The sequence below is a fragment of the Lampetra fluviatilis genome, chromosome 67 (assembly GCF_964198595.1).
Source record: "Lampetra fluviatilis chromosome 67, kcLamFluv1.1, whole genome shotgun sequence".
Lineage (NCBI taxonomy): Eukaryota > Metazoa > Chordata > Hyperoartia > Petromyzontiformes > Petromyzontidae > Lampetra > Lampetra fluviatilis.
Window position 1 is genome coordinate 5,233,206 of NC_136341.1, and position 24,332 is coordinate 5,257,537.

At 52.6% G+C, this 24,332-nt stretch overlaps 1 protein-coding gene across 1 annotated transcript in view; it reads left to right on the plus strand.

Annotated features, from left to right (window-relative positions):
• LOC144952412 (uncharacterized) overlaps nt 1–24,332 on the plus strand; it is a gene marked incomplete at its 5' end in the record, with an annotated part of 85,289 nt that overhangs the window by 13,289 nt on the left and 47,668 nt on the right. The window contains 11 exons of the mRNA XM_078882807.1: nt 7,562–7,663; nt 8,920–8,990; nt 12,954–13,145; nt 13,983–14,151; nt 14,876–14,968; nt 15,780–15,884; nt 17,798–17,895; nt 19,581–19,731; nt 20,519–20,632; nt 22,076–22,243; nt 23,683–23,772. Coding sequence (XP_078738933.1) covers nt 7,562–7,663; nt 8,920–8,990; nt 12,954–13,145; nt 13,983–14,151; nt 14,876–14,968; nt 15,780–15,884; nt 17,798–17,895; nt 19,581–19,731; nt 20,519–20,632; nt 22,076–22,243; nt 23,683–23,772 — 1,353 coding nt within the window. The remainder of the gene's footprint in view (nt 1–7,561; nt 7,664–8,919; nt 8,991–12,953; nt 13,146–13,982; nt 14,152–14,875; nt 14,969–15,779; nt 15,885–17,797; nt 17,896–19,580; nt 19,732–20,518; nt 20,633–22,075; nt 22,244–23,682; nt 23,773–24,332) is intronic.

Below are 24,332 nucleotides of genomic sequence, written 5' to 3' on the forward strand. Positions count from 1 at the left end.
GCCATAGACTCACCACACAGACTCAGCACACAGAGAGCCATAGACTCACCACACAGAGAGCCATAGACTCACCACACAGACTCAGCACACAGAGAGCCATAGACTCACCACACAGAGAGCCATAGACTCACCACACAGACTCAGCACACAGAGAGCCATAGACTCACCACACAGAGAGCCATAGACTCACCACACAGACTCAGCACACAGAGAGCCATAGACTCACCACACAGAGAGCCATAGACTCACCACACAGACTCACCACACAGAGAGCCATAGACTCACCACACAGACTCAGCACACAGAGAGCCATAGACTCGCCACACAGAGACCCACAGACTCAGCACACAGAGAGCCATAGACTCGCCACACAGACTCAGCACACAGAGACCCACAGACTCACCACACAGAGAGCCATAGACTCGCCACACAGAGACCCACAGACTCAGCACACAGAGAGCCATAGACTCGCCACACAGACTCAGCACACAGAGACCCACAGACTCACCACACAGAGAGCCATAGACTCACCACACTGACTCAGCACACAGAGAGCCATAGACTCGCCACACAGAGAGCCATAGACTCACCACACAGACTCATCACACAGAGAGCCATAGACTCACCACACAGAGAGCCATAGACTCACCACACAGAGAGCCATAGACTCACCACACAGAGAGCCATAGACTCGCCACACAGACTCAGCACACAGAGACCCACAGACTCAGCACACAGAGAGCCATAGACTCACCACACAGACTCAGCACACAGAGACCCACAGACTCAGCACACAGAGAGCCATAGACTCACCACACAGACTCAGCACACAGAGACCCACAGACTCAGCACACAGAGAGCCATAGACTCACCACACAGACTCAGCACACAGAGAGCCATAGACTCGCCACACAGACTCAGCACACAGAGACCCACAGACTCAGCACACAGAGAGCCATAGACTCACCACACAGACTCAGCACACAGAGAGCCATAGACTCACCACACAGACTCAGCACACAGAGACCCACAGACTCAGCACACAGAGAGCCATAGACTCACCACACAGACTCAGCACACAGAGAGCCATAGACTCACCACACAGACTCACCACACAGAGAGCCATAGACTCACCACACAGACTCACCACACAGAGAGCCATAGACTCACCACACAGACTCACCACACAGAGAGCCATAGACTCACCACACAGACTCAGCACACAGAGACCCACAGACTCAGCACACAGAGAGCCATAGACTCGCCACACAGACTCAGCACACAGAGAGCCACAGACTCACCACACAGACTCAGCACACAGAGAGCCACAGACTCACCACACAGACTCAGCACACAGAGAGCCACAGACTCACCACACAGACTCACCACACAGAGAGCCATAGACTCACCACACAGACTCAGCACACAGAGAGCCACAGACTCACCACACAGACTCAGCACACAGAGAGCCACAGACTCACCACACAGACTCAGCACACAGAGAGCCACAGACTCACCACACAGACTCACCACACAGAGAGCCATAGACTCACCACACAGACTCAGCACACAGAGAGCCACAGACTCACCACACAGACTCAGCACACAGAGAGCCACAGACTCACCACACAGACTCAGCACACAGAGAGCCACAGACTCACCACACAGACTCAGCACACAGTGGTGTGTACGTGTGTGTGTGTGTAACACGTGTGTGTGTGTGTAACACGTGTGTGTGTGTGTAACACGTGTGTGTGTGTGTGTGTGTGTACGTGTGTGTGTGTAACACGTGTGTGTGTGTGTAACACGTGTGTGTGTGTGTAACACGTGTGTGTGTGTGTGTGTGTGTACGTGTGTGTGTGTGTAACACGTGTGTGTGTGTGTAACACGTGTGTGTGTGTGTAACACGTGTGTGTGTGTGTAACACGTGTGTGTGTGTAACACGTGTGTGTGTGTGTAACACGTGTGTGTGTGTAACACGTGTGTGTGTGTGTAACACGTGTGTGTGTGTAACACGTGTGTGTGTGTGTAACACGTGTGTGTGTGTGTAACACGTGTGTGTGTGTGTAACACGTGTGTGTGTGTAACACGTGTGTGTGTGTGTGTAACACGTGTGTGTGTGTGTGTGTAACACGTGTGTGTGTGTAACACGTGTGTGTGTGTAACACGTGTGTGTGTGTGTAACACGTGTGTGTGTGTAACACGTGTGTGTGTGTGTGTAACACGTGTGTGTGTGTAACACGTGTGTGTGTGTGTGTAACACGTGTGTGTGTGTAACACGTGTGTGTGTGTAACACGTGTGTGTGTGTGTGTAACACGTGTGTGTGTGTGTAACACGTGTGTGTGTGTAACACGTGTGTGTGTGTGTAACACGTGTGTGTGTGTAACACGTGTGTGTGTGTAACACGTGTGTGTGTGTGTAACACGTGTGTGTGTGTAACACGTGTGTGTGTGTAACACGTGTGTGTGTGTAACACGTGTGTGTGTGTGTAACACGTGTGTGTGTGTAACACGTGTGTGTGTGTGTACCACGTGTGTGTGTGTGTGCAACACGTGTGTGTGTGTGTAACACGTGTGTGTGTGTGTAACACGTGTGTGTGTGTGTAACACGTGTGTGTGTGTAACACGTGTGTGTGTGTAACACGTGTGTGTGTGTAACACGTGTGTGTGTGTGTACCACGTGTGTGTGTGTGTGTAACACGTGTGTGTGTGTGTAACACGTGTGTGTGTGTGTGTAACACGTGTGTGTGTGTGTAACACGTGTGTGTGTGTGTACCACGTGTGTGTGTGTGTAACACGTGTGTGTGTGTAACACGTGTGTGTGTGTGTAACACGTGTGTGTGTGTAACACGTGTGTGTGTGTGTACCACGTGTGTGTGTGTGTGCAACACGTGTGTGTGTGTGTAACACGTGTGTGTGTGTGTAACACGTGTGTGTGTGTAACACGTGTGTGTGTGTAACACGTGTGTGTGTGTAACACGTGTGTGTGTGTGTACCACGTGTGTGTGTGTGTACCACGTGTGTGTGTGTGTAACACGTGTGTGTGTGTAACACGTGTGTGTGTGTGTAACACGTGTGTGTGTGTAACACGTGTGTGTGTGTGTGTAACACGTGTGTGTGTGTACCACGTGTGTGTGTGTGTGTAACACGTGTGTGTGTGTAACACGTGTGTGTGTGTAACACGTGTGTGTGTGTGTAACACGTGTGTGTGTGTAACACGTGTGTGTGTGTGTACCACGTGTGTGTGTGTGTGCAACACGTGTGTGTGTGTGTAACACGTGTGTGTGTGTGTAACACGTGTGTGTGTGTAACACGTGTGTGTGTGTAACACGTGTGTGTGTGTAACACGTGTGTGTGTGTGTACCACGTGTGTGTGTGTGTGTAACACGTGTGTGTGTGTGTAACACGTGTGTGTGTGTGTGTAACACGTGTGTGTGTGTGTAACACGTGTGTGTGTGTGTGTAACACGTGTGTGTGTGTGTAACACGTGTGTGTGTGTAACACGTGTGTGTGTGTGTACCACGTGTGTGTGTGTGTGTAACACGTGTGTGTGTGTGTACCACGTGTGTGTGTGTGTGTAACACGTGTGTGTGTGTGTAACACGTGTGTGTGTGTGTGTGTACCACGTGTGTGTGTGTGTGTAACACGTGTGTGTGTGTAACACGTGTGTGTGTGTAGCACGTGTGTGTGTGTAACACGTGTGTGTGTGTAGCACGTGTGTGTGTGTAACACGTGTGTGTGTGTAACACGTGTGTGTGTGTAACACGTGTGTGTGTGTGTGACACGTGTGTGTGTGTGTACCACGTGTGTGTGTGTGTGACACGTGTGTGTGTGTACCACGTGTGTGTGTGTGTGTGTAACACGTGTGTGTGTGTGTGACACGTGTGTGTGTGTACCACGTGTGTGTGTGTGTGTGTAACACGTGTGTGTGTGTACCACGTGTGTGTGTGTGTGTGTAACACGTGTGTGTGTGTGTAACACTGTGTGTGTGTAACACGTGTGTGTGTGTGTGTGTAACACGTGTGTGTGTGTGTGTAACACGTGTGTGTGTGTGTAACACGTGTGTGTGTGTAACACGTTTGTGTGTGTGTGTAACACGTGTGTGTGTGTGTAACACGTGTGTGTGTGTGTGTGTGTGTAACACGTGTGTGTGTGTGTGTGTAACATGTGTGTGTGTGTGTGTGTAACACGTGTGTGTGTGTGTTCCACGTGTGTGTGTGTGTGTAACACGTGTGTGTGTGTAACACGTGTGTGTGTGTAACACGTGTGTGTGTGTAACACGTGTGTGTGTGTGTGTGTAACACGTGTGTGTGTGTAACACGTGTGTGTGTGTGTGTAACACGTGTGTGTGTGTAACACGTGTGTGTGTGTGTGTAACACGTGTGTGTGTGTAACACGTGTGTGTGTGTGTGTAACACGTGTGTGTGTGTGTGTGTAACACGTGTGTGTGTGTGTAACACGTGTGTGTGTGTGTGTAACACGTGTGTGTGTGTGTAACACGTGTGTGTGTGTGTAACACGTGTGTGTGTGTGTAACACGTGTGTGTGTGTGTGTAACACGTGTGTGTGTGTGTAACACGTGTGTGTGTGTGTGTGTAACACGTGTGTGTGTGTAACACGTGTGTGTGTGTGTAACACGTGTGTGTGTGTGTGTGTAACACGTGTGTGTGTGTGTAACACGTGTGTGTGTGTAACACGTGTGTGTGTGTAACACGTGTGTGTGTGTGTGTGTAACACGTGTGTGTGTGTAACACGTGTGTGTGTGTGTGTAACACGTGTGTGTGTGTAACACGTGTGTGTGTGTAACACGTGTGTGTGTGTGTGTAACACGTGTGTGTGTGTGTGTAACACGTGTGTGTGTGTAACACGTGTGTGTGTGTGTGTAACACGTGTGTGTGTGTACCACGTGTGTGTGTGTGTAACACGTGTGTGTGTGTAACACGTGTGTGTGTGTAACACGTGTGTGTGTGTGTGTAACACGTGTGTGTGTGTGTGTAACACGTGTGTGTGTGTGTGTAACACGTGTGTGTGTGTAACACGTGTGTGTGTGTGTGTAACACGTGTGTGTGTGTGTGTGTAACACGTGTGTGTGTGTACCACGTGTGTGTGTGTGTGTAACACGTGTGTGTGTGTGTGTGTAACACGTGTGTGTGTGTGTAACACGTGTGTGTGTGTAACACGTGTGTGTGTGTAACACGTGTGTGTGTGTAACACGTGTGTGTGTGTGTGTAACACGTGTGTGTGTGTGTGTGTAACACGTGTGTGTGTGTAACACGTGTGTGTGTGTAACACGTGTGTGTGTGTGTGTAACACGTGTGTGTGTGTAACACGTGTGTGTGTGTGTACCACGTGTGTGTGTGTGTAACACGTGTGTGTGTGTAACACGTGTGTGTGTGTGTGTAACACGTGTGTGTGTGTGTAACACGTGTGTGTGTGTAACACGTGTGTGTGTGTGTAACACGTGTGTGTGTGTGTGTAACACGTGTGTGTGTGTGTGTAACACGTGTGTGTGTGTGTAACACGTGTGTGTGTGTAACACGTGTGTGTGTGTAACACGTGTGTGTGTGTGTAACACGTGTGTGTGTGTAACACGTGTGTGTGTGTAACACGTGTGTGTGTGTGTGTAACACGTGTGTGTGTGTGTGTGTAACACGTGTGTGTGTGTAACACGTGTGTGTGTGTAACACGTGTGTGTGTGTGTAACACGTGTGTGTGTGTAACACGTGTGTGTGTGTGTGTAACACGTGTGTGTGTGTAACACGTGTGTGTGTGTGTGTAACACGTGTGTGTGTGTAACACGTGTGTGTGTGTAACACGTGTGTGTGTGTGTAACACGTGTGTGTGTGTAACACGTGTGTGTGTGTGTGTAACACGTGTGTGTGTGTAACACGTGTGTGTGTGTGTGTAACACGTGTGTGTGTGTAACACGTGTGTGTGTGTAACACGTGTGTGTGTGTGTGTAACACGTGTGTGTGTGTAACACGTGTGTGTGTGTGTGTAACACGTGTGTGTGTGTGTACCACGTGTGTGTGTGTGTGTGTAACACGTGTGTGTGTGTAACACGTGTGTGTGTGTAACACGTGTGTGTGTGTGTGTAACACGTGTGTGTGTGTACCACGTGTGTGTGTGTAACACGTGTGTGTGTGTAACACGTGTGTGTGTGTGTGTACCACGTGTGTGTGTGTGTACCACGTGTGTGTGTGTGTGTGTAACACGTGTGTGTGTGTAACACGTGTGTGTGTGTGTACCACGTGTGTGTGTGTGTGTGTAACACGTGTGTGTGTGTGTAACACGTGTGTGTGTGTGTGTGTAACACGTGTGTGTGTGTGTGTGTGTAACACGTGTGTGTGTGTAACACGTGTGTGTGTGTAACACGTGTGTGTGTGTAACACGTGTGTGTGTGTGTAACACGTGTGTGTGTGTGTGACACGTGTGTGTGTGTGTAACACGTGTGTGTGTGTGTGACACGTGTGTGTGTGTGTAACACGTGTGTGTGTGTGTAACACGTGTGTGTGTGTGTAACACGTGTGTGTGTGTGTACCACGTGTGTGTGTGTACCACGTGTGTGTGTGTGACACGTGTGTGTGTGTGTAACACGTGTGTGTGTGTGTAACACGTGTGTGTGTGTGTACCACGTGTGTGTGTGTACCACGTGTGTGTGTGTGTGTGTAACACGTGTGTGTGTGTAACACGTGTGTGTGTGTGTGTAACACGTGTGTGTGTGTGTGTAACACGTGTGTGTGTGTGTGTGTGTAACACGTGTGTGTGTGTGTGTACCACGTGTGTGTGTGTGTGTAACACGTGTGTGTGTGTAACACGTGTGTGTGTGTGTGTAACACGTGTGTGTGTGTAACACGTGTGTGTGTGTGTGTGTAACACGTGTGTGTGTGTGTGTAACACGTGTGTGTGTGTGTGTAACACGTGTGTGTGTGTGTAACACGTGTGTGTGTGTACCACGTGTGTGTGTGTGACACGTGTGTGTGTGTGTGACACGTGTGTGTGTGTGTAACACGTGTGTGTGTGTGTGTAACACGTGTGTGTGTGTACCACGTGTGTGTGTGTGTGTAACACGTGTGTGTGTGTGTGTGTAACACGTGTGTGTGTGTGTAACACGTGTGTGTGTGTAACACGTGTGTGTGTGTAACACGTGTGTGTGTGTGTAACACGTGTGTGTGTGTACCACGTGTGTGTGTGTACCACGTGTGTGTGTGTAACACGTGTGTGTGTGTGTGTGTGTACCACGTGTGTGTGTGTACCACGTGTGTGTGTGTGTGTAACACGTGTGTGTGTGTGTGTGTGTAACACGTGTGTGTGTGTAACACGTGTGTGTGTGTGACACGTGTGTGTGTGTAACACGTGTGTGTGTGTGACACGTGTGTGTGTGTGACACGTGTGTGTGTGTAACACGTGTGTGTGTGTAACACGTGTGTGTGTGTAACACGTGTGTGTGTGTGACACGTGTGTGTGTGTAACACGTGTGTGTGTGTAACACACACACACGTGTAACACACACACGTGTGTGTGACACGTGTGTGTGTGACACGTGTGTGTGTGTGTGACAGGTGACAAGGGCGACACGTGTGTGAATTGCCAGAGCCCGTTCCCTCCCAGCGTCCCCTCTCCACCGGGACCCCCAGGGCCCCCCGGACCCCCTGGGCAACCAGGTGACATACACACACACACACACATGTACACACGTACATACACACACGTGTTACACACACACACGTGTTACACACACGTGTTACACACACACACACACGTGTTACACACACATAAACACACACGTGTTACACACACACACGTACACACATACACACACATACACACGTGTTACACACACACACGTACACACATACACACATACACACGTGTTACACACACGTACACACATACACACACGTGTTACACACACGTGTTACACACACACACGTACACACATACACACACACATACACACACACGTGTTACACACACACACGTACACACATACACACACACACACACGTGTTACACACACACACGTACACACATACACACACACACACACGTGTTACACACACACACGTACACACATACACACACACGTGTTACACACACACACGTACACACACACATACACACACACACATGTACACACGTACACACATACACACGTGTTACACACACATACACACACACGTGTTACACACACACACGTACACACATACACACACACACACACGTGTTACACACACACACGTACACACATACACACACACGTGTTACACACACACACGTACACACACACATACACACACACACATGTACACACGTACACACATACACACGTGTTACACACACGTACACACATACACACACATACACACACACACACACACGTACACACATACACACACATACACACACACACACGTACACACACACACGTGTTACACACACGTACACACATACACACACATACACACACACACACGTACACACATACACACACATACACACACACACACGTGTACAGACACACACACACGTACACACACACATACACACGTGTTACACACACGTACACACATACACACACATACACACACACACGTACACACACACACGTACACACATACACAAACGTACACACATACACGCACACACACGCAAACACACACACACGCATGTACACACACACATACGTACACACACACACGTACACACACACACACACGTACACACACACACACACGTACACACACACACACACACACACGTACACACACACACGTACACACACACGTACACACACACGTACACACACGTACACACACGTGTTACACACACACACACACACGTGTTACACGCACACACGTGTTACACACGCACACGTGTGAGTGTGGCTGAGTGTGCTTGACTCTACTGTGACCCGCAGGTTTCCCCGGAACTCCGGGATTCAAGGGCGACGTGGGGACCCCAGGCACCTCTGGGCCCACGGGCCCCCCCGTGAGACCCCCCCCCCATCCCCCACCCTATCCCCCCCCCCCATCCTTCTATCCCCCCACCTCCCCACCCCCCCCCATCCCCCACCTCCCCCCCCCCATCCTTCTATCCCCCCACCTCCCCACCCCCCCCATCCCCCACCTCCCCCCCCCCCATCCTTCTATCCCCCCACCTCCCCACCCCCCCCATCCCCCACCCCATCCCCCCATCCTTCTATCCCCCGACCTCCCCATCCCCCCACCTCCCCACCTCCCCAACCCCCCATCCCCCCACCTCCCCACCCCCATCCCCCCACCTCCCCACCTCCCCAACCCCCCATCCCCCCCACCTCCCCCCCCCCCATCCCCCACCTCCCCACCCCCTCCCACCTCCCCACCCCCCCATCCCCCCACCTCCCCACCCATCCCCCCACCTCCCCACCCCCCCATCCCCCCACCTCCTCACCCCCCCATCCCACCCCCATCCCCCCACCTCCCCACCCATCCCCCCACCTCCCCACCCCCCCATCCCACCCCCATCCCCCCACCTCCCCCCCCCCATCCCCCACCTCCCCACCCCCTCCCACCTCCCCACCCCCCCATCCCCCCACCTCCCCACCCATCCCCCCACCTCCCCACCCCCCCATCCCCCCACCTCCTCACCCCCCCATCCCCCCACCTCCCCACCCCCCCATCCCACCCCCATCCCCCCACCTATGGTGCAGTGTTGAGTCTATGGTGCAGTGTTGAGTCTATGGTGCAGTGTTGAGTCTATGGTGCAGTGTTGAGTCTATGGTGCAGTGTTGAGTCTATGGTGCAGTGTTGAGTCAATTGTGCAGTGTTGAGTCTATGGTGCAGTGTTGAGTCTATGGTGCAGTGTTGAGTCAATGGTGCAGTGTTGAGTCTATGGTGCAGTGTTGAGTCTATGAGTAGTGTTGAGTCTATGGTGCAGTGTTGAGTCTATGGTGCAGTGTTGAGTCTATGGTGCAGTGTTGAGTCTATGGTGCAGTGTTGAGTCTATGGTGCAGTGTTGAGTCTATGAGTAGTGTTGAGTCTATGGTGCAGTGTTGAGTCAATGGTGCAGTGTTGAGTCTATGGTGCAGTGTTGAGTCTATGAGTAGTGTTGAGTCTATGGTGCAGTGTTGAGTCTATGGTGCAGTGTTGAGTCTATGGTGCAGTGTTGAGTCTATGGTGCAGTGTTGAGTCTATGGTGCAGTGTTGAGTCTATGGTGCAGTGTTGAGTCTATGAGTAGTGTTGAGTCTATGGTGCAGTGTTGAGTCTATGAGTAGTGTTGAGTCTATGGTGCAGTGTTGAGTCTATGGTGCAGTGTTGAGTCTATGGTGCAGTGTTGAGTCTATGAGTAGTGTTGAGTTTATGGTGCAGTGTTGAGTCTATGAGTAGTGTTGAGTCTATGGTGCAGTGTTGAGTCTATGGTGCAGTGTTGAGTCTATGGGCAGTGTTGAGTCTATGGTGCAGTGTTGAGTCTATGAGTAGTGTTGAGTCTATGGGGCAGTGTTGAGTCTATGGGGCAGTGTTGAGTCTATGGTGCAGTGGAGAGTCTATGGTGCAGTGCTGAGTCTATGGTGCAGTGTTGAGTCTATGGTGCAGTGTTGAGTCTATGGGTAGTGTTGAGTCTATGGGCAGTGTTGAGTCTATGGTGCAGTGTTGAGTCAATGGTGCAGTGTTGAGTCTATGGTGCAGTGTTGAGTCTATGGGTAGTGTTGAGTCTATGGGGCAGTGTTGAGTCTATGGTGCAGTGCTGAGTCTGTGGTGCAGTGTTGAGTCTATGGGCAGTGTTGAGTCTATGGTGCAGTGTTGAGTCTATGGGCAGTGTTGAGTCTATGGTGCAGTGTTGAGTCTATGGGCAGTGTTGAGTCTATGGGGAGTGTTGAGTCTATGGTGCAGTGTTGAGTCTATGGTGCAGTTTTGAGTCTATGGTGCAGTGCTGAGTCTATGGTGCAGTGCTGAGTCTATGGGCAGTGCTGAGTCTATGGTGCAGTGTTGAGTCTATGGGGCAGTGTTGAGTCTATGAGTGGCAGTGTTGAGTCTATGGGTAGTGTTGAGTCTATGGTGCAGTGTTGAGTCTATGGTGCAGTGCTGAGTCTATGGTGCAGTGCTGAGTCTATGGGTAGTGTTGAGTCGATGGTGCAGTGTTAAGTCTATGGGTAGTGTTGACTCTATGGGCAGTGTTGAGTCTATAGTCAGTGCTGAGTCTATGGGCAGTGTTGAGTCTATGGTGCAGTGTTGAGTCTATGGTGCAGTGTTGAGTCTATTGTGCAGTGTTGAGTCTATGGGCAGTGTTGAGTCAATGGTGCAGTGTTGAGTCTACGGGCAGTGTTGAGTCTATGGGCAGTGCTGAGTCTATGGTGCAGTGTTGAGTCTATGGTGCAGTGCTGAGTCTATGGTGCAGTGTTGAGTCTATGGTGCAGTGTTGAGTCTATGATGCAGTGTTGAGTCTATGGGCAGTGTTGAGTCTGTGGTGCAGTGTTGAGTCTGTGGGTAGTGTTGAGTCTATGGGCAGTGTTGAGTCTATGGTGCAGTGCTGAGTCTATGGTGCAGTGTTGAGTATATGGTGCAGTGCTGAGTCTATGGTGCAGTGTTGAGTCTATGGTGCAGTGTTGAGTCTATGGGCAGTGTTGAGTCTATGGTGCAGTGTGGAGTCTATGGTGCAGTGTTGAGTCTATGGGCAGTGTTGAGTCTATGGTGCAGTGTTGAGTCTATGGTGCAGTGTGGAGTCTATGGTGCAGTGTTGAGTCTATGGTGCAGTGTTGAGTCTATGGTGCAGTGTTGAGTCTATGGTGCAGTGTTGAGTCTATGGGCAGTGTTGAGTCTATGGTGCAGTGTTGAGTCTATGGGTAGTGTTGAGTCTATCGTGCAGTGTTGAGTCTATGGTGCAGTGTTGATTTTATGGTCAGTGTTGAGTCTATGGTGCAGTGTTGAGACTGTGGTGCAGTGTTGAGTCTGTGGTGCAGTGTTGAGTCTATGGTGCAGTGTTGAGTCTATGGTGCAGTGTTGAGTCTATAGTGCAGTGTTGATTCTATGGTCAGTGTTGAGTCTATGGTGCAGTGTTGAGTCTATAGTGCAGTGTTGATTCTATGGTCAGTGTTGAGTCTATGGTGCAGTGTTGAGTCTATGGTCAGTGTTGAGTCTATGGTGCAGTGTTGAGTCTATGGTGCAGTTTTGAGTCTATGGTGCAGTGTTGAGTCTATGGTGCAGTGTTGAGTCTATGGGTGACAGTGCTGAGTCTATGGGTGACAGTGTTGAGTCTATGGGCAGTGTTGAGTCTATGGTGCAGTGTTGAGTCTATGGGTGACAGTGCTGAGTCTATGGTGCAGTGCTGAGTCTATGGGTGACAGTGTTGAGTCTATGGTGCAGTGTTGAGTCTATGGGTGACAGTGTTGAGTCTATGGGCAGTGTTGAGTCTATGGGTGACAGTGCTGAGTCTATGGGTGACAGTGTTGAGTCTATGGTGCAGTGTTGAGTCTATGGTGCAGTGTTGAGTCTATGGTGCAGTGTTGAGTCTATGGTGCAGTGTTGAGTCTATGGTGCAGTGTTGAGTCTATGGGCAGTGTTGAGTCTATGGTGCAGTGCTGAGTCTATGGTGCAGTGTTGAGTCTATGGGGCAGTGTTGAGTCTATGGTGCAGTGTTGAGTCTATGGTGCAGTGCTGAGTCTATGGTGCAGTGTTGAGTCTATGGTGCAGTGTTGAGTCTATGGTGCAGTGCTGAGTCTATGGTGCAGTGTTGAGTCTATGGGTAGTGTTGAGTCTATGGTGACAGTGCTGAGTCTATGGTGCAGTGCTGAGTCTATGGTGCAGTGCTGAGTCTATGGTGCAGTGTTGAGTCTATGGGTAGTGCTGAGTCTATGGTGCAGTGCTGAGTCCATGGCGACTATTGTACAAATGTGTAAAATGATGTGAATTGTGGCTGTTGTTGTTATTGTTGTTGTTATTGTTGTTGTTGTTGATGCTCGCTGTGATTTCTTTCAGGGTATCCCTGGCTCCGTTGGCCGTCTTGGTCCCCCGGGGCTCAAAGGGGACCCGGGATCTGCGTTCCCCGTGCCTGGTACCCGGGGCGACCAAGGGGACCCGGGGAGGCCGGGGATCGACGGACGGCCCGGGAACGCCGGGAGGCCTGGGGTGGATGGGTCCCCTGGGTTTCCGGGGTCTAAAGGGGACCCTGTGAGTGATGACACATAGACACGAGGGATAGCCCCCTACAGTTCAGTTGATACGGTAATACTGGTACTATGGGTGAGACTCATACCCCAGTTGATACGGTAATACAAGTGTAGTGTTGTGATAATTGTTTTTTTACCCTTTTATCTGGCAACAAAATGACACCGTTTTTACGAGGAGTCATGTTTGCATAGACCACAATACCTGCGGTCGTAATGCAAACAAAAACACACAACTCTGATAATGTATGTGCACTGTCCTCGAAGTTGATTGGTCCACACCCGAGACAGCTTTCCTGAGAGCCTAGTCTCACATGGTGTTGGACCAGATGACGCCAAAAGGCGCACAACTCAAAGACAACGCACCATCAGAGTATGAGAGCTCGGATTAAGCATTTACACCATTGGAACCTCATTTGCCAGTAGAAAAATATGATAATTGTTTTTTTACCCTTTTATCTGTCAACAAAATGACACCTTTTTTTACGAAGAGTCATGTTTGCATAGACCACAATACCTGCGGTCATAATGCAAACAAAAAACACAACTCTGATAATGTTTGCACTGTCCTCTAAGTTGATTGGTCCACACCCGAGACAGCTTTGCTTAGAGCCTAGTCTCACATGGTGTTGGACCAGATGACGCTAAAAGGCGTCATTACTGTGATACTAGTACCACGTGTGCGTCTCACACCACAGTGATTACTGTGATACTAGTACCACGTGTGCATCTTACACCCCACTGATTACCTTGATACTAGTATCACAGGAGTTGTAATGGGCTCTGTGTGTACCCCACCCCTCCCCCCACTCCCCCCCCCCCCCCGCCTCCCCCCCCGAAGGCCCCATTTGGACTGAAAGGGGAGCAGGGCCCCCCGGGTCCTCCGGGATTCTCTGCGTCGCCCGGGGTACAGGGACCCCCGGGACCCCCAGGGATCGGCTACCCCGGACCCCCCGGCATCAAGGGGATGCAGGGGGTCCCGGGCCGGCCGGGACCCCCTGGAACTCCTGGTGAGAGTTCCGCTTTTAAAATGTCGATTCGAAGCTTTCGCGACGGCGGGAATCCGTGCCCGTTGGTTCTTTAGGTGAAGTCCACGTGGGGTAGAAAAATAAAATGAAAGAAAAAATAATAATTATATTTTTTGGTTTTAACAAAGCAAAATAAATAAATAAAACTATTTTTTCTGGTAAAAATGTGGTAGAAAAATAAAATGAGAAAAAAAAATGAGAAGAAGATTATTTTGTTTTAATAAAGCAAACTAAATAAATAAAGCAACTTTCTTTTTGTAAAAAAAAAATTTGGTCTAGAAGTGATTGATTTATCTTCACCTATACATCTGTGATGGGGGGAAAAACAACGAGCTTTATAGCTTTTCGGATTCCTCCTGCAGTAGAAATACACGATCCTGATTCTGCTGCTCGTTCGTAACAGTACTTGCCCCAACAGCCCGTCAGAGGCTACACGGGTGACCTTTGTCTGTGCAGCACTTGCCCCATACACACAGCCTCTTGTCAGAGGCTACACGGGGGACCTTTGTCTATGGAGCACTTGCCCCAACAGCCCATCAGAGGCTACCCGGGTGACCTTTGCCTTTGCAGCACTTGCCCCAACAGCCTGCCAGAGGTTCTACAGGGGTGACCTTTGCAGCACTTGCCCCAACAGCCCGGCAGAGGCTACCCGGGTGACCTTTGCCTCTGTGACTTGACCTCTGCCCCCCTCCCCACGTGACTCTAGGTGAGAAGGGAGACCCCGGCCTGACCAAGACTGAGCCTGGTCCCTCGGGGTCTCCAGGACCCCCTGGAGGACAGGGACCCCCGGGGTTCCCAGGTAAGACCCCCAGAGACCCCCCCACAGACCCCCACAGACCCCCCCCACAGACCCCCCCCACAGACCCCCCCACAGACCCCCCCACAGACCCCCGCAGACCCCCACTCCCTCCCCCTCCCTCTCCAAGGGGACCCTCCTCACTACCCCCCCCATCTCAGTGTCTAAGGGGACCGCCCCCCCACCCCCCCCCCCCACCCCCCCCACCCCCCCACCCCCTCTCTCAGAGTCAAAGGGGACCCCACCCCCTGTCTCAGTCCAAGGGGACCCCCCACCCCCCACACCCTCCCTCTCCAAGGGGACCCACCCCCTCCCTCTCCAAGGGGACCCCCCCACCCCCCCACCCCCTCCCTCTCCAAGGGGACCCCTCTTCACCCCCCCCACCCCCACCCCCTCCCTCTCCAAGGGGACCCCCCTCAACCCCCCACTCCCCCCACCCCCTCCCTCTCCAAGGGGACCCCACCCACCCCCCCCTCACCCCCCCCCAACCCCCTCCCTCTCCAAGGGGACCCCCCTCACCCCCCCACCCCCCCCCCCCACCCCCTCCCTCTCCAAGGGGACCCCCCTCACCCCCCTCACCCCCCCACCCCCCCCCCACCCCCTCCCTCTCCAAGGGGACCCCCCTCACCCCCCCCACCCCCCCTCACCCCCCTCCCTCTCCAAGGGGACCCTTCTCACCCCCCCCTCATCTCAAGTGTCCAAGGGGACCCTACACCCCCTCTCATCCCTGTCACCTGACATTGTTGTTGTTGTTGTTGTTGTCGTTGTTGTTGTCGTTGTTGTTGACACGTCCTCTGCCCCTCTCCCCACTCAGGGACCCCTGGATTCGCAGGGGGTCCAGGATCCCCGGGGCAGCCGGGACCCAAAGGGGATCAGGGGCTTCCTGGCAGAGGGGGCCCTGGGGGACCAGGCCCCAAAGGTGAGGCACATCGTCCCCAGCTACGTACCCACACATTTGTGTGCGTCTCTCTCTCTGTGTGTGTGTGTCAATCTGTCTGTCTGTGTGTCTGTCTGTGTGTCTATCTGTATGTCTGTGTGTCTGTCTGTGTGTCTGTCTGTCTGTGTGTTCCTCCCTCCATCTGTGTTTGTCTCTCTCTCTCTCTGTCCATCTGTCTGTCTGTCCATCTGTCTGTGTGTGTGTCTGTCTGTGTGTCTGTCTGTCTGTGTGTCTGTGTGTCTATCTGTGTGTCTGTCTGTGTGTCTGCGTGTCTGTCTGTCCTGGCTGTCTGTGTGTCGAACTGTCTGTTTGTGTGTCTGTCTGTGTGTCTATCTGTGTGCCTGTCTGTGTCTGTTTATGTGTCTGTCTGTCTGTCTGTCTGTGTGTCTGTCTGTGTATCTGTGTGTCTGTCTGTCTGTGTGTCTGTTTGTCTGTCTGTGTGTCCAACTGTCTGTCCATCTCTCCATATCTGCGTCAATCTTTCCATCTGTCTGTCTGTATGTGTGTCTGTGTGTCTGTCTGTCTGTCTGTGTGTCTGTGTGTCTGTCTGTGTGTCTGTCTGTGTATCTGTCTGTCTGTCTGTGTGTCTGTCTGTGTATCTGTCTGTGTGTCTGTGTGTCTGTCTGTCTGTGTATCTGTCTGTCTGTGTATCTGTCTGTCTGTCTGTCTGTGTGTCTGTCTGTGTGTCTGTCTGTCTGTCTGTCTGTGTGTCTGTCTGTGTATCTGTCTGTGTGTCTGTCTGTCTGTCTGTGTGTCTGTCTGTGTATCTGTCTGTCTGTCTGTGTGTCTGTCTGTGTGTCTGTCTGTGTATCTGTCTGTCTGTCTGTCTGTGTGTCTGTCTGTGTATCCGTCTGTCTGTCTGTCTGTTTGTCTGTCTGTGTGTCCAACTGTCTGTCCATCTCTCCATATCTGCGTCAATCTTTCCATCTGTCTGTCTGTATGTGTGTCTGTGTGTCTGTCTGTCTGTCGGTCTGTGTGTCTGTCTGTGTATCTGTCTGTCTGTCTGTGTGTCTGTCTGTGTATATGTCTGTGTGTCTGTGTGTCTGTCTGTCTGTGTGTCTGTCTGTGTGTCTGTCTGTGTGTCTGTCTGTGTGTCTGTCTGTCTGTCTGTGTATCTGTCTGTCTGTCTGTCTGTGTGTCTGTCTGTGTGTCTGTCTGTCTGTGTGTGTGTCTGTCTGTGTATCTGTCTGTCTGTCTGTCTGTGTGTCTGTCTGTGTGTCTGTCTGTGTGTCTGTCTGTCTGTCTGTGTGTCTGTCTGTGTATCTGTCTGTCTGTGTGTCTGTCTGTGTATCTGTCTGTCTGTGTGTCTGTCTGTGTGTCTGTCTGTGTGTCTGTCTGTCTGTTTGTCTGTGTATCTGTCTGTCTGTCTGTCTGTGTGTCTGCCTGTGTGTCTGTCTGTCTGTCTGTCTGTGTGTCTGTCTGTGTATCTGTCTGTCTGTCTGTGTGTCTGTCTGTGTATCTGTCTGTGTGTCTGTGTGTCTCTCTGTCTGTGTGTCTGTCTGTGTGTCTGTCTGTGTGTCTGTCTGTGTGTCTGTGTATCTGTCTGTCTGTCTGTCTGTGTGTCTGTCTGTGTGTCTGTCTGTCTGTCTGTGTGTCTGTCTGTGATCTGTCTGTCTGTCTGTGTGTCTGTCTGTGTGTCTGTCTGTGTGTCTGTCTGTGTGTCTGTCTGTCTGTCTGTGTGTCTGTCTGTGTATCCGTCTGTCTGTCTGTCTGGGTGGTGCTGGTGGCCACCCACACCCTCGTGTGCCACCGTGCCGGTAGCCTTCACAGGTGCTTGCTGCTGCTGCTGCTGCCACTCGCGACCACGAACAGCACTTGCCCCAACAGCCCGTTAGAGGCTACACGGGGGACCTTTGTCTTGTTGTCTGTCGTGCGTGCGTCCTTGACGTCTCCAGGCTTCTCCGGGACCCCTGGAACTCCAGGAAATCCCGGGGGGCCGGGCCCCCCGGGACAGGATGGCCGTCCAGGCAGCCCAGGATTTCCCGGCATCAAGGTGAGGGTGGGTCTCTGTGTGAGTCTGTGGGTCTCTGTGTGAGTCTGTGGGTCTCTGTGTGAGTCTGTGGGTCTCTGTGTGAGTCTGTGGGTCTCTGTGTGAGTCTGTGGGTCTCTGTGTGAGTCTATGGGTCTCTGCGTGAGTCTGTGGGTGTCTGTGTGAGTCTGTGGGTGTCTGTGTGAGTCTGTGGGTGTCTGTGTGAGTCTGTGGGTGTCTTTGTGTGAGTCTGTGGGTCTCTGTGTGAGTCTGTGGGTCTCTGTGTGAGTCTGTGGGTCTCTGTGTGAGTATGTGGGTCTCTGCGTGAGTCTGTGGGTCTCTGTGTGAGTCTGTGGGTCTCTGTGTGAGTCTGTGGGTCTCTGTGTGAGTCTGTGGGTCTCTGTGTGAGTCTGTGGGTGTCTGTGTGAGTCTGTGGGTGTCTGTGTGAGTCTGTGGGTGTCTTTGTGTGAGTCTGTGGGTCTCTGTGTGAGTCTGTGGGTCTCTGTGTGAGTCTACGGGTCTCTGTGTGAGTCTGTGGGTCTTTGTGTGAGTCTGTGGGTCTCTGTGTGAGTCTGTGGGTCTCTGTGTGAGTATGTGGGTCTCTGCGTGAGTCTGTGGGTCTCTGTGTGAGTCTGTGGGTCTCTGTGTGAGTCTGTGGGTCTCTGTGTGAGTCTGTGGGTCTCTGTGTGAGTCTGTGGGTCTCTGTGTGAGTATGTGGGTCTCTGTGTGAGTCTGCGGGTCTCTGTGTGAGTCTGTGGGTGTCTTTGTGTGAGTCTGTGGGTCTCTGTGTGAGTCTGTGGGTCTCTGTGTGAGTCTGTGGGTCTCTGTGTGAGTCTGTGGGTCTCTGTGTGAGTATGTGGGTCTCTGTGTGAGTCTGTGGGTCTCTGTGTGAGTCTGTGAGTGTCTTTGTGTGAGTCTGTGGGTCTCTGTGTGAGTCTGTGGGTCTCTGTGTGAGTCTGTGGGTCTCTGTGTGAGTCTGTGGGTCTCTGTGTGAGTATGTGGGTCTCTGTGTGAGTCTGTGGGTCTCTGTGTGAGTCTGTGGGTCTCTGTGTGAGTCTGTGGGTCTCTGTGTGAGTCTGTGGGTCTCTGTGTGAGTCTGTGAGTGTCTTTGTGTGAGTCTGTGGGTCTCTGTGTGAGTCTGTGGGTCTCTGAGTCTGTGGGTCTCTGTGTGAGTCTGTGGGTCTATGCGCGAGTCTGTGGGTCTCTGTGTGAGTCTGTGGGTCTTTGTGTGAGTCTGTGGGTCTCTGTGTGAGTCTGTGGGTCTCTGTGTGAGTCTGTGGGTCTCAGTGTGAGTCTATGGGTCTCTGTGTGAGACTATGTACATGTGTGTATGTTGAACTTCTTTCGCACCGTATGTAGCCGACCGTGACCAATCAGCACTTGCCCCTACAGTCTGTTGAGGCTACACGGGGGACCTTTGTCTGTGTCTACCTTCATAGGCGCGGTGACTCGCTACTAACAGCACTTGCCCAACATTCTGTTGAGGCTACACGGGGGATCTTTGTCTGTGTCTACCTTCGTAGGTGCTGCTGCTACTCGCTACTAACAGCACTTGCCCCAGCAGTCTGTAGAGGCTACACGGGGGATCTTTGTCTGTGTCTACCTTCGTAGGTGCTGCTGCTACTCGCTACTAACAGCACTTGCCCCAGCAGTCTGTTGAGGCTACACGGGGGACCTTTGTCTGTGTCTGTGTGCGTGTCTGACAACAGGGAGACCCCGGTTTCGGGACCCCGGGACCAGCCGGAACCCCAGGGCCTCGGGGGGTCCCCGGATCCTCGGGTTCGAAGGGGGACCCCGGGTTCCCTGGCCAGGGGGCGCAACCCGGGCGACCCGGGGTGGATGGATCGCCGGGGCCCAAGGGTTCGTTCACGGCTCTGTCGACTTGGAATCCGGAGAGATGTGAAGCTCTTTGCGTTCACAGATGGTCCGGGAGGGTTTTAGTTTTAAAACAGTTTTAGTTTTAAAACAGTTTTAGTTTTGAAACAGTTTTAAAACAGTTTTAGTTTTAAAACAGATTTAGTTTTAAAACTAAATAGTTTTAAAACTAAATCTGTTTTAAAACTAAAACTGTTTTAAATCTGCTTTAAACCTGTTTTAAAACTGGTTAAAAAAATGTTTAACTGGTTTAAATCTGATTTAAAACTGCCTTAAAATAGTTTAAAAAGTAAAACTGTTTTAAAACTAGACCATGTTTTCCCACCTGATGACGGACGCTTTTATTTTTTACCCACGTGACTTTACCTAAAGAGCCTATATGTTAACACAACGCCTGTTATATGTGCGTGTGTGCGTGTGTGCCTGTGTGCGTGTGTGCGTGTGTGCCTGTGCGCCTGTGTGCGTGTGTGCGTGTACGTGTGTGCGTGTACGTGTGTGCCTGTGTGCGTGTGTGCGTGTGTGCGTGTGTGCCTGTGTGCGTGTGTGTGCGCATGTGTGCGTGTGTGCCTGTGTGCCTGTGTGTGTGTGTGTGTGCGTGTGTGCCTGTGTGCCTGTGTGTGTGTGTGTGTGCGTGTGTGCCTGTGTGCCTGTGTGTGTGTGTGTGTGCGTGTGTGCGTGTGTGCCTGTGCGTGTGTGTGCGTGTGTGCCTGTGTGCCTGTGTGTGTGTGTGCGTGTGTGCCTGTGTGTGTGTGTGTGCGTGTGTGCTCCACAGGTGATATGGGATTCCAGGGGGGCCCAGGCCAACCCGGGTTACCAGGAACACCTGGCAGAGGCTCACCTGGAGCTACGGGGACCCCAGGACCTTCAGGTCCACCCGGGTCCCCAGGTGAGAGACCCACACACTACACAGAGACCCATAGACTCACTCACATAGAGACCCATTAAGACCCATAGACTACTCACATAGAGACCCATAGACTACTCACACAGAGACCCACAGACTCACTCACATAGAGACCCATAGACTACTCACATAGAGACCCATAGACTACTAACAGAGAGACCCGTAGACTACGCACACAGAGACCCACAGACTCACACAGAGACCCACAGACTCACACAGAGACCCACAGACTCACACAGAGACCCACAGACTCACACAGAGACCCATAGACTCACACAAAGACCCGAAGACTCACACAGAGACCCACAGACTCACACAGAGACCCACAGACTCACACAGAGACCCATAGACTCACACAGAGACCCGAAGACTCACACAGAGACCCACAGACTCACACAGAGACCCATAGACTCACACAGAGACCCATAGACTCGCACAGAGACCCGTAGACTCACACAGAGACCCATAGACTCACACAGAGACCCGTAGACTCACACAGAGACCCATAGACTCACACAGAGACCCGTAGACTCACACAGAGACCCATAGACTCACACAGAGACCCGTAGACTCACATAGAGACCCATACACTACTCACACAGAGACCCATAGACTCGCACAGAAACCCACAGACTCGATCCACATTCTGGATGAAGATCAATATGAGGCTATATCTCAAGCCCCGTGTGTGTCCCCCAATCCACTCTCTCTGTGCGTAATTTTGAGTGTGCTTCTGCTTTGGTTGCGCGCAACTTTGGTTGCGGATGTCTCTGCAACCGGTTGCGAGCAACCTGCACCGTTGGTCGCCCGCGTCAGAGCCCGATTCAACTCGGTCTGCTCGCCAATTGCTTGCTCAGATGCTCGTGCACGCCTACCCACGCTAATTGCTTGCAGATGATCACTCGCAACTGCCGGCAACCGATTGCCGGCAACCGATTGCCGGCAATTGATTGTTCGCAACCGATTGCTCGCAACCGATTGCCCGCAACCGATTGCCCGCAACCGATTGCTCGCAACCGAATGCCCGCAACCGATTGCCCGCAACCGAATGCCCGCAACCGATTGCCCGCAACCGATTGCCCGCAACCGATTGCCCGCAACCGATTGCTCGCAACCGAATGCCCGCAACCGATTGCCCGCAACCGATTGCTCGCAACCGAATGCCCGCAACCGATTGCCCGCAACCGATTGCCCGCAACCGAATGCCCGCAACCGATTGCCCGCAACCGATTGCTCGCAACCGAATGCCCGCAACCGATTGCCCGCAACCGATTGCCCGCAACCGAATGCCCGCAACCGATTGCCTGCAACCGATTGCCCGCAACCGATCGCTCGCAAACGATGGCTCGCAAACGATGGCTCGCAGCCGCTCGCGACTGATTTGCCCGGCCTTTGGAGCAACTCGCGCGTCTCTTTTCTTGACAGGTTTCCCGGGGGGCCCTGGCGCCAAGGGGGAGCGAGGCCCCCCAGGATTGGGGGGCCAGGGCACCCCGGGGGACCGGGGGACGCCAGGACCCCCCGGATCCCAGGGGCAGCCGGGTCAGCCGGGCAGTGGAGGGAGGTCGGGGCAGGATGGGCAGCCGGGCAGGCCTGGTGCGTGCACACACACACACACGTACACACACACATGTAAACACACGTACACACACACATGTACACACACGTACACACACACCCGTACACACACACACGTGCACGTACACACGCACGTAGACGCACACACACACACACGTACACACACACAAGTACACACACACAAGTACACACACACACGTACACACACACACGTACACACACACACACGTACACACACACACACGCACACACACACACACGCACGTACACACACACGTACACACACACACGTACACACACACACGTACACACACACACACGTACACACACACACACGCACGTACACACACACACACGTGCACACACACATGTACACATACACACACACGCACGTACACACACACACACGTGCACACACACATGTACACACACACACGTACACACGTACACACACGTGCACACACACACGTACACACACACCCGTACACACACACACGTGCACGTACACACGCACGTAGACGCACACACACACGTACACACACACAAGTACACACACACACGTACACACACACACACACGCACGTACACACACACACACGTACACACACACACACACACACGTGCACACACACACGTACACACACACCCGTACACACACACACGTGCACGTACACACGCACGTAGACGCACACACACACGTACACACACACAAGTACACACACACACGTACACACACACACACACACAAGTACACACACACACGTACACACACACAAGTACACACACACACACACGCACGTACACACACACACACGTGCACACACACATGTACACACACACACGTACACACACACGTGCACACGCACGCATACACACACATGTACACACACACACGTACACACACGCATACACACACACACACACGTACACACACATGCATACATACACGTACACACGCACGCACGTACACACACGTACACACACGTACACACACACGTACACACACACACGTACACACACACACGTACACACACACACGTACACACACACACGTACACACACACACGTACACACACACACACACGTACACACACACATGTACACACACACACATACACACACACACGTACACACACATGAACACACACACACACGTACACACACACACGTACACACACACATGTACACACACACATGTACACACACACGTACGCACACACACACGTACACACACACATGTGTCTCACCGTTCGTCTCCGTGTCTCTGCCCGTGTCTCACCGTTCGTCTCCGTGTCTCTGCCCGTGTCTCACCGTGCGTCTCCGTGTCTCACCGTTCGTCCCCCCCCCGCCCCTCGTGTCTCACCCCTCTCGCTCCGTCTCCCCCCCCCCCCCGTGTCTCACCGTGCGTCTCCCTCCCCCCCCCCCCCTGTGTCTCCCGCTCCCCCTGGCCCCGGCAGGAGATAAAGGTGCCCTGGGGGTCATGGGACTACCAGGGCCCTCGGGTCCCAGCGGCCTCCCGGGGACCCCAGGGCCACCCGGTCCCCCAGGTGAGACCCACAGCAAAGACAAAGGTCCCCCGCGTAGCCTCAACAGACTGTTGGGGCAAGTGCTGTTAGCGAGTAGCACTAACGAAAGCCGGCACTGTGGCACACGAGGGGGTGGGTGGCTACCAGCACCACGCCCGGCCGCCTTTGTCTCCCCAGTGGCGATGTTTACTACACCACCGCTACACCAGCTACTCATTTGAGGCCGAGTCGACCTAGGGGAGGCCCAGGACCGGGTTCAGATAATCGTCAGCGGTGTTGGCCGTGAGCGGGAATCGAACCCGGGTCGTCAGGTTCGTAGCGCAGCGTAGCGCTAACCGCTGCACCACCGCTCCCACCTGCACTACCGCTGCACAACAACAACCGCCATTCGCCACTAAGTGGCGGTGATGTCACCACAGCGTCTGTGCCAGGCTGGGTGCACTTTGAGGCTACCACGTGAAGTGTCGAACGCCCGCTGGCAGGAGGTCACGGGACAGACCCAGCAGGTGCCACGGGTCGACTGATTTAGATGACTGCTGACAGATGCACCACCTGTGCCCCCTACTGTGCCAACTTGCTGC